Source organism: Canis lupus, chromosome 6 (assembly GCF_011100685.1).
Source record: "Canis lupus familiaris isolate Mischka breed German Shepherd chromosome 6, alternate assembly UU_Cfam_GSD_1.0, whole genome shotgun sequence".
NCBI lineage: Eukaryota > Metazoa > Chordata > Mammalia > Carnivora > Canidae > Canis > Canis lupus.
The window spans coordinates 9,594,285-9,605,225 of NC_049227.1; the positions used below are offsets into that span (position 1 = coordinate 9,594,285).

At 44.2% G+C, this 10,941-nt stretch overlaps 1 protein-coding gene across 1 annotated transcript; it reads left to right on the forward strand.

Annotated features, from left to right (window-relative positions):
* The first annotated feature begins 377 nt into the window (after window positions 1-377).
* Window positions 378-10,049, forward strand: GJC3 (gap junction protein gamma 3). Its single transcript, XM_038538859.1, has 3 exons — window positions 378-476; window positions 6,666-7,441; window positions 7,753-10,049. The coding sequence occupies exons 2-3, from the start codon at window positions 6,667-6,669 to the stop codon at window positions 7,758-7,760; spliced, it is 783 nt and encodes a 260-aa protein (XP_038394787.1). The 5' UTR covers window positions 378-476; window position 6,666; the 3' UTR covers window positions 7,761-10,049.
* Window positions 10,050-10,941: the final 892 nt, after the last annotated feature.

Sequence of the window (10,941 nt, forward strand, 5' to 3'; positions counted from 1 at the left end):
ACACACACACACACACTCACATGCACATTCTTTTGTGTATAAACTTGTGCTTTGGGTACTTTGGCCAAAGTGGGGGACAGTGGAGGGCTTCATAGAGATTTAAACTTAAAGAAATTTTATCTGTTGTTGCCTGTGTACTGACTCTCCCCAACCCCCAACATGCAGAGGCCACTGCTCTCCTTTCAGATGGTTTCCAAAATCCCTGTTTCAGCGCACTTAAGAGAGGTACCCCTCACCCCCAACAACAGAAGGCTATTCTCCAGAGCCCATTCTTCAATAGCAGGGCTGCCGGCTCCTCCAGCTGCCCGTTCTGTTACTCTTCACTAAGGCTGCCAGGAATGAAGAGGGGAGGGGGAAGACGTGGGTGGTGGCAGGAGGCAGGGCCTGGGGGAGAGCTGGGACCCTGCTGGCTCCAGCCTGAGGACTTTGCCTGGCCTCTTTTCTCCGCTGTTGGTGCTCTTGCTCAGTGCTGCCAGGTGAGTGCTGGGCAGAGAGCAACTGGGCTGGCGCAGGGGCCTGGGGGCAGTGGGGGTGGGGGCTGCCTGGGTGCTAGACTGGGTTTCTCTAACTCATGCATATACCAGGGACCTGGGGCGGTATTAGTACAATTCAGATTTGATTTGCTAAGCCTGGGATGCAGCCTGAGATTCTGCAATCCTGGTGATGCCTGTGCATCCAGGGGTCGTATTTTGGGTGCAAGAATCTAGAACGTTTTCCAGGCCAGATGGGGCAACACAGGAGCAGTGAGCCGGGTCCAGCACTGCCCTTGGTGCACGTCCCTCCCTCATGCCTTAATTGGCTGGGAGGGTTTCTGAAACCAAGGGGATCCTGAATTTTTTCTTCCAAAGAACAGAAATGCTTAGAAACATTCTTACCAAAATCATGATGGAATTTTTAAAAATCTATTTACATATTTGAAAATCCCCTCACATTCTGGGCTTTCCACCCTCCCCCAAATCTTGAGTTCACGGGTATTGCTTCATTAAGTAAAATCATTATGCTGAGTGAAATAAGTCCATCGGAGAAGGACAAACATTATATGTTCTCATTCATTTGGGGAATATAAATAATAGTGAAAGGGAATAGAAGGGAAGGGAGAAGAAATGGGTAGGAAATATCAGAAAGGGAGACAGAACATAAAGACTCCTAACTCTGGGAAATGAACTAGGGGTGGTGGAAGGGGAGGAGGGCGGGGGGTGGGGGTGAATGGGTGACGGGCACTGAGGGGGGCACTTGATGGGATGAGCACTGGGTGTTATTCTGTATGTTGGCAAATTGAACACCAATAAAAAATATATTTATTGTTAAAAAAATCTTGACAGGGCTCAAATACTGCCAACTCCTTCCCAAAAGATTTATTTTTGAACTATTTCTCCACTTCTAGAAACAGAATGGTGTCCCTTGAGCTGAACTTTGAAAACAATGCTGAGCCCTAAGCTCCCTTAGTCCCACTCTAACTTGGGGGCTCTGGGCTCATGAGCAAAGCTGTAGATGTGTCTGTAGGAGGGGAATGAGGGAGACCAGAGGGCTGGGGATGGCTAGAACAAATGGGGGAGACTACAAGCTCCCAAGAATGCAGGAGATGAGGGAGGAGGAAGGCCTGTATTTAGGCCCTGGTTTTTATAGAAATTGCCTTTGGTCTCTAGACTTTGGGAGATGGAGCAGTTTTGTGTGAACTTTCCAGGAGGTCCCAGGATTAGTTTTTGGTGGTAACAGCCACAGTGCAGAGGGTCAGAAGAGTGCTCAGAATTAGATATGGAAGCTCCAAGCCATGGGGTTCTTGGGCAAATCCTTTTGTCCTGCTTTTTCTGTTCTCTCTCTCCCAAATCTCCAAAGCTCTGGAGACCCCAGTTCAGTTCCTAGAGCCTCTCAGAGGACATTGGGTGTCTGGCTACAGGTCTGGAGTGGGCACAGGAGAGAGAGAAAGAGAGAAGAACCAGGGATAGGGCCTCCAAGAATTACTAAAATTCCCAACATCAGAATATGCCAAGCCTGCTCTGTGTTAAATTCCAGGTCTGCTGGGAATGTGCTGGAGATGTGCTTAGAGCATGTTGGGCCTGTACTTTGAAATGTGGTGAGGCTGAGAGCCAGACTTGAGAATTTACCAAGTTAGCTTTTAGTTTGGCAATGCTCCAGGAGAACCAGGGCAGAAGCCCCCAGAGCCTTCTGCCTCCCTGAAGTGCAAGGACCCCACAGCCTCACATAAGACAGGGAGAGGCTGCAGGCTTCCTCATAGATGGGGCTTGTTGAATGACGATGTGCAAGCAGCCTGGAAATGGGCTGGTCACTAAATAAAACCCCTCCGAGATGCTCCACTACAGATGTCTTGCTTTACAGAGCTGAAGTGGTAATGGTCAGTGTCCTCCAAAGGTGGTAGTTCTCAACCCGGGAGCATCTGACCCCAGGGGACATTTAGCAGTGTCTGGAGACATTTGGGGGTTGGACATTTGGGGAGAAGTGTGCTACTGGCATCTAGTGGGCCAAGGCCAGGAATGCTGCTAAACATCTCAAAACACACATGCCAGCATTCCCTACCCTAAATAAAATGATCAGGCTCCAGATATCACTGTTGCCAAGGCTGAGACCCACGGCCAGCCGTGGAAGCTGATCTTCCTTCTGGTTCTCTGTGGGACTCAGTATCCCTCCAAATCAAAACTTGGTTGAACATTTACAGAGCAACTTCTTTTTTTCCCCCAGGCACTCCACTAAGTGTTTTCTCATCAATAAGCAAGCTAGTGATTTTGCTTTGTTGTGGTCTTGATTTTCAAATTAGGAAACAGATTTTCAATGACTCATTTTTCTTCCTCTGCATTCTGGAAGAATTACCCAGTGTGCTTGCCAGCACCACAATCTGATTTGCCTTCAAAGTGGATTTTTGTTGTGCCACTGGTGATCTTTCTCCTCCTTTGTAGTGGGTTTAAATACTTAACGATCCATCTACTCTCATTTTCTCGGAGTCTTGGGAATTAGAGGGGGTAAATCTCTATCTTCAGTCTGCCATCTTTAATCATGAGGCCATGATATTGCATCTTTCTAAGGACTGAAAGTAGATTTCCTCTAAAAATCTCAACTCAGTTTTATGGAGAAGAATCTTCAGTGGCCTGATTTACTCTGAGTCTTCACAGTCTGTGACAGAGATAGAAACATAGGGACTGAGTGGCAGGTAGAAGAGGTTCTGACTCTGATTGCTAGTGGCTCCAAATACGGTTTCTCACAGCTCGTGGATAATGATATGGTTCTCTGGTCAATTAAGCCCCTTATAACAGTCGCTTGGAAGCAACTCATTCTATCTGTTCTGACTGCACAGAAGTGTTCATGCTGCCTAAACTCTGGCGTAATGGCCTGTTCTTATCTATATACGTCACACTTGAATAACACAAATTTGAACCCTGCTGGTACACTTACATATGTATTTTTTAAAGTAATCTCTATGCTCAATGTGGGGCTCAAACTCGTGACCCTGAGATCAAGAATGGCATGCTCCTAGCCCGCAAGATGCCCCAGCAGATTTTTTTTTTTTTAAGGAGTTGACAGCAAAAACCACAATAAAGGCATTTATTTACAACTGCCCACTACACTTCATGGGATGGAATGGAAGGCTACTAGGGCAGGAGTTGAGCCTTAAGTTCCCCAGGGAGGAATTGCTAAGGACGTTGGCAGGGCTGTAGGTCATCCCGTGTGCTGTTGGGGTGGTCAGGTCGAACACCTGGGGTTTGGTGCTGCCCCAGGGCAGCTGTGCACCTAGGCTTCTCCCTGCTGGGCATCGACCCCTCCTCAAGGTAGCTTCCTGGAGGTGGGCAACTCATGAGTGGCTGCAGCTGTCAATGGCTTCAGGCTGGTGGTGCATGTCCAGGCAGATGGGGCAGCTGTGCTGTGCTGCTGGACAGCTGTCCTTGCCTGAGGATCCACCTGGAAGCTGCGTCCATTGAGTTGGGGTCATCAGGCTGTGGAACATCACTATCCTGGAGCCAGGCCAGGCCAGTAGCTGCACCTGCTCCTATCCCTGCCTTCCAGCCTATAGATGTTTTTTTTTCAATATACATAAACTAGTGTGAACATATTTTCTCTTCCTTATGATTTTCTCAGTAACATATTTTTTTCTGTAGCTTACTTTTACTGGAAGAATACAGTATATAATACTCATAACATACAAAATGTGTTAATTGACTATGTTGTTGGCAAGACTTTTGCTCAACAGAAGGCTTAAGTAGTAAAGTTTTGGGGAGGAGCCAAAAGTTATATGTAGATTTTTGACTGTGTAGGTGTCAGTGTCCCCTAACCCCCACACTGTTCAAGGGTCAGCTATAGTTTATAACATGAGTACCCATTTAAATTGCCTTGTGTGTCTTTTTAGGTATTATAATTGGGAAGCTGATATGAGGCAAAATAGGGCATGTCTCATTTGCTGCCATGTCAAAAACTTAGAAATCCAGGTTGTTACTATTACTGGAGTTGAAAGGGAGGCGCCTAAGCAAGTGCAGAGAGGAAACAAGGGTGGATAAGTCCTTGATGCAGCTGGCAGGGGGCCAAGGACATAGGTCTGGGAGGGAGAGTGGACTTGGGCAAGTGGAGAGCCACTTCTCTAATATCCGACAGGAATAAGTGGCATGACATGAGGGGGGGCTGCGTGGCTCCCCATCAAAGAGTTTCTATTTTCCTTGTGGAATAAAAGGTTTTCAGGATCTTCTGAGACTGAAGGGATCCAGTGTATAAGAGTTTGGGCTGATTAATGGAAAAAAGATGTCATTTCCTAATTTTTATATCACATTATAGGCATTTTTTAATGTGGGTCCCACAGATTGCTGATTTTATTTACCACTATTTCTTAAAAATTTACTATTATTTAGAAAGATTCAAATGCTTTTAGGGCTAATGTAATTTAAAAGGATGCTTACTTACATTTTAAAATGTTATTAGAATTATGTACTTAAATCTATAATTATTTAATTACTGTGGAAAAGTCCAAGTCATTAAATTATATTGGCTGGGTTTGAAAATTTGAAAATCATCACCCTACTGAACTTATAAAGTAACTTGAAAATTTGAAAAAGAAATCATTTAAAAAGACGAATAAACTGTAATTAAGGGTATAATTTTCAACTAAAAGGATCAAATATATGTAAAAAGTAAAAAGCAAAAACTAAAAAAGCAAAACATTACAGTAAGTGGTGAACTGATCTAAAAAGCATTACTTGTACATTCCTTTAAACAGTTATTATTAGAGGACTCTTGGGTGGCTCAGCGGTTGAGTATCTGCCTTTGGCGTAGGTTGTGATCCTGGGATCCGGGATTGGGTCCCATGCCGGGCTCCCCATGGGGAGCCTGCTTCTCTCTCTGTCTGTGTCTCTGCCTCTCTCTCTGTGTCTCTCATGAATAAATAAATAAAATATTTAAAAAAATAAATAAAAGCCCCACTAAAAAATTAGAAGCAAAAGAGTAATTTAATTATCCTCAAGGGAAAAAAAAAGAGTTTGGGCTGAACAGGGATGGTGAGAAACAGTGGCTGGGCATTGAGGAGGGCTCCCTGTTGATAGCATGAGGGCTGCAGCAGGGTGCTATTCTGTCTGGAGAAGTGACAGATTTCTGAACCCTGTTCCTGACCATGGTCACCTCTCACCATGCAGGAGAGATGAGCCCAAGGAACAATGACAAAGCAGGGCCGAATTTCAAATTTTTATCCAGTCAGCTCTGGCTTTAGCCTTATACCTCATTGCATTCCCTTAGTAGACTCTTCTGGGTCTTCTTTCTTTCTTTCTTTCTTTCTTTCTTTCTTTCTTTCTTTCTTTCTTCTTCCTTCCTTCCTTCCTTCCTTCCTTCTTTCTTTCTTTGCTTCTTTCCTTCTTTCTTTCTTTTTTTAATTTTTTTTTTTTAAAGATTTTTTACTTATTTATTCATGAGAGAGAGAGAGAGAGGGAGGCAGGGACACAGGCATAGGAACCTGATGTGGGACTCGATCCCGGAACTCCAGGATCACATCCTGGGCCAAAGGCAGGCGCTAAACCCCTGAGCCACCCATGGATCCCCTTGGTTTTCTTTAAAATGTTCTCCTTTTCCAAAGCTGGTTAGGTCTAAGGAACACCAGACTAAAGTGGGCCTTGACACTCACTCTGTTCACTTGATCCACATTGAGCTCCCTACCCTAATCGCATCTCAGTCGTACTACCTTGATGAGAGTGAAGGCCAGACCCACACACCTGTGAGCAGCTGAGGCATGGTGGCAGAGAAAAGCAGAGGGCAAGAGAATGCATGTTCCCCTGGGGTCATGTTCCGGTGCCACTGACAGTAGTAGCACCAGGCTAGGTGGCCATCAGCTGGGGAAGTGATTGTTTTCAGAGGGCTCTGGACTCTGACTAGCCTTTGGGAAAGGGACAGAGGGAGGGAGGGAAAGAGAGACAAAGATAGACCTTAGTCTTCTACCACACTGTACAGAGGGGGGCAGGAGAGAGAGCCATACCCACATCCACTCACTATTTTACATAGATGACTCCATTATCTGTAATTAGGAGCCATCAGTCTCGGGAATAAATCAACCAGACCCTTGGAGAAGAGCAAGAAGGATTGCTTTATCTATCCTTGGATTAACAGGAAAGAGGTGGTCTTGCCCTCCTCCTAAAGGACAGGGAGCAACACACCCACACTCATTATTGTCCTCTGGTCCCTAACAGGATGTGTGGCAGTTTCCTGAGGCAGCTGTTGGCTGAAGACAGCAGGCATTCCACTGCCGTGGGGCACCTCCTACTTCCCGTGCTCCTGGGATTCCGTCTTGTGCTGCTGGCTGCCAGTGGGACGGGGATCTATGGTGATGAGCAGAGTGAATTTGTGTGTCACACTCAGCAGGCAGGCTGCAAGGCCGCCTGCTATGATGCCTTCCACCCCTTCTCCCCACTGCGCTTCTGGGCCTTTCAGGTCATCTTGGTGGCTGTGCCCAGCACCCTCTACATGGGTCTCATTCTCTATCATGTGATCTGGCGGTGGGAAGAATCAGGGAAGGTGAAGGAGGAGACCCTGATCCACCAGGGGGAGAAGAGCAGAGACGCCTCAGGGGCTGGAAGCCCCAGGCTGCTCTGGGCCTATGTAGCACAGCTGGGGGTGCGGCTGGTCCTTGAGGGAGCAGCCTTGGGGTTGCAGTACCATCTGTATGGGTTCAAGATACCTAGCTCCTTTGCATGTCGTCGAGAACCTTGCCTTGGCAGTATAACCTGTTACCTGTCCCGCCCCTTTGAGAAGACCATCTTCCTAAAGACCATGTTTGGGGTCAGTGGGCTCTGTCTCTTATTTACTCTTGTGGAGCTTGTGCTCCTGGGCCTGGGGAAATGGTGGAGGACCTGGAAGCACAAATCTCCTTCTAACTACTCTTCAACTTCAGAGAGTACCAAAAAACACAAGGATCCGACTGATAACTTCCCAGCGGTGGAAGCCAAAGAGCAGTTCCAAGAAGCAGGTGAGAAGGCACTGGCGTCCCTCCTTCTTCTTGCTTCTGATGTCTCTGTCCTGATGATCTCCCACAGCAGGTCCCTCTACCTCTGGGAGGCACAACTCCCACATGTTGCAAAACAGAAAACCAGGTTCTAGGCAGATGTCTTCTGACCACTGCTCCCATTTCATCTCCCAATCCCCATCTCTCTCAGTTTGACAATTCCTTCCAATGAATCAGGACCAGGGCACTCAGTCTGTTGTACCTCCTGCCTTTCCACTTAGTCCTCTTCCTACTTAGAAAAAGTCTCAAGTCCCATTTGGTTTTCTACTTTACAGAGTTATGAAGCTACCTGACTCACTTCTGAAGGGAACCCTATGATTGGATCTTCTTCCGAACATCCAGTGAGTGGGGATTTACTTCTATGACAAATTAGAGGCTGTTGAAGCATCTCTAAGGGCCATAGTGGCGACGCTGCCTGAAGCATTTCCCGGGACAACTCTCGCTTATGCCTTCCTACCAGAACCTTCTGGTGTCAGCCGCACAATTTTCACGGGCTTGGTTCCAGAGTCAGCCAGCAGAAGCCTCCATAAAACTGTGCTTCTCCCCTGTCCTGCACAATAATACTGCTGCTTTTGGCATTCCTGTTGCTGAATACGATTTCACTGTCATGGTGACTCTACTTACCCTTCCTCTGTTGTTCCATGTTCTCTGCTCCCCCCAACTTCAAAGGCCTGTAACCTATGGATGTCGCCAGCCCCACAGCATTTGTCATATTCAGATTGGCCTTCTGCACATATATAACCCAATGTCCTTGAACATTCAGATTTAATTTATCCAAACACTCAGCCATATCCCTTAGGCAGATTACTGTGAACTCAGAGGCTTATGTCGACTTGAGGCCACTGCCAGCTCGGACTTTTGCTCAATACTTGTTCTCCACTGGACAGAAACTATCCTCTTGTCTCCAGACCAGCAGCAACTCACATCCAGAGCCAAATTTCTACTTTTTAAACTCATATCCCTCATTTCACCCAGAAAAGATGGTAGAGTTTTGCTGCTGATTCGGGGTAAAAGGAAGGGAGGTTTATATCACAGTGTGATTTAGCAGATAATTTAAAACTAAATATCAAGCTTCTCTTTTCTTGAGCCTCTCCATCCCATCTGTCTGAGGGTGTTCCAGCCTCTTACCTTCCTGTAGAAACATCTTCCCCCTCAGATCTCCCTTGCTCTCAAATTCTCAATGACCTGGTTTTGTTTTCTCCTTCTGAACCCAAAATCATCCCTGGGCAAATCAGGAAGGCTCATTCCTAAGGAAATACATTTGGTCCCCCCAAAAATCAATAACTAGAAAATAATTTTTCTTTCTGCTATGCAAGTATTTTATAAAGAATCCCTCATCTACTGTAACCAGAGTCCAGCCAAGTAACCAAGGATGGAAAAAAACATGTCATTTGGAATTCCCCTGATAACCTTTTAAAATAGCTTTATTAAGATACAGTTTCATATGTCATATAATCCAACCACTTAAAGTTTACAATTCAATGGCTTTTAGTGTAGTTACAGAGTTGTGCATTTATTAATACAATTTTAGGACTTTTTCATCAACTTGAAAAGAAACCCTACAACTCTTAGTTTTTACCCCCAAACTTCCATGCTCCTTCCCCCCAAATAAGCAACCACTGATATACTTTCTCTCCATATGTATATTTATTTCCTCTTGTATACAGATTTTCCTGTTCTGGACCTTTCCTATAAATGGAATCAATCATAGAATATGTGGTCTTTGTGACTGGCTTCTTTCACTTAGCATGCTTTTGAAGTGTATCTGTGTTGTAGCACATATCAGTACTTCATTCCTGTTTATGGTTTAATATGATTTCATTGTATGGCTTACCACACATTTTGGTCCATTTTTTGGTTGATGGACATCTGAACTGTTTCTACTTGTTGGCTATTATGAATAATGGTGCTATGAACATTCATATACTAGTTTTTGTGTGGATATACGTCTTCAACTCTCTTGGGTAAATACCTAGGAGTGGAATTGCTGGGGCATATGGTTACTCATTTTAAGGAACTACAAAACTGTTATCCAACAGCAGCTACACCATTTACATTCCCAGCAGCGATGTATAAATGGGTTTCAATTTATCCACATCCCCATCAATACTTGGTTATCCTCTTCCTACCTTCTTCCTTTTTCTTTCCTTCCTTCTCTTTTTTTCCTTTCTTTTTAAAAATTGTAGCCATCTTAGTGGGGTGAAGTGTTAGCTCATTGTGGTATGGTTCACATTTCCCTAATGATGTTAAATATCTTTTCATGTACTTATTGACTATTGGTATATTTTCTTTAGAGAAATGTCTACTCAGATCTTTCGCCCATTTTTTAATTGGGTTGTTTGTATGTTTGTTGTTGAGTTCTTTACATATTCTGGATACTAGGTCCTTAACTATGATTCCCAAATATTTTCACCCATTCAGTGGGTTGTCTTTCACTTCACTGATCATGTCCTTTGATGCAAAAATTTTTAATTCTTTTAAAGAACTGAATACATTCTTGTTTTATTATTTTTAAAGATTTTATTTATTCATGAGAGACGAGAGAGAGAGAGAGAGAGAGAGAGAGAGAGAGAGAGAGAGAGAAGCCAGAGGGAGAAGCAGGCTCTCTGCAGGATCCAGGTGTGGGACTCAGTCCCGGATTCTGGGACCATGCCCTGAGCCAAAGGCAGCTGCTCAACTGCTGAGCCACCCAGGTGTCCCAAAAGTTTTTAATTTTGATGAAATTCAAGTTTTTCTTTTGCTGCTTCTGATTTTGGTGTTAGGTTTAAGAAACTGATACTTAATCCATGACTGTGAAGATTGACACCTATGTTTCCTTCTAAAAGTTTTATAGTTTCAGCTTTACATTTAGGTCTGATTGATTTTGAATTAATTTTTATATATGGTATAAAGGTTCAATTCATTCTTTTGCATGTGGGTATCTAGTTGTCCCTTCACCATTTGTTGAAAAGCCCATTTTTCTTCTATATAATGATTTTTGGCATCCTTGTTGAAAATCTGTTGCTTTTCCATATATAGCACTATTTCTGGACTCTCAATTCTATTCCATTGATCTGTATTTTTACTCTTACCCTAGTATCACATGTTTTGATTGCTGTAGTTTTGTAGTAAGGTTTGAAATTGGAAAGTATGAATCCTCTTACTTTGTTCTTCTTTTTCAAGGTTGTTTGGCTATTTGGGGTCCCTTGAAATTCCATATGAATAAAACTGCGACTTAGCAATCCTCAGTATTTTCAGTAAAGAAGGAAGTTCATCTCAGAAGTATGGCAGGATAGAAAAAAAAAAAAAAAGAAGTATGGCAGGATAGAAGCCATAAGGACCTTAAGGTGTCATGGGACATTGTTTGCCACTCAATACATAGGCAGACATACAGACACATACACACTTACATTACATTCATGGTAAAAAATCAGTAAATCAGTAACTGATGAGACCACTTCTTCCTGCTTAGTCCATATTAAGAC

Excerpts from the sequence above, each read along its gene's own strand:
- GJC3 (XM_038538859.1), top strand. The coding sequence starts at position 6,667 with ATGTGTGGCAGTTTCCTGAGGCAGCTGTTGGCTGAAGACAGCAGGCAT.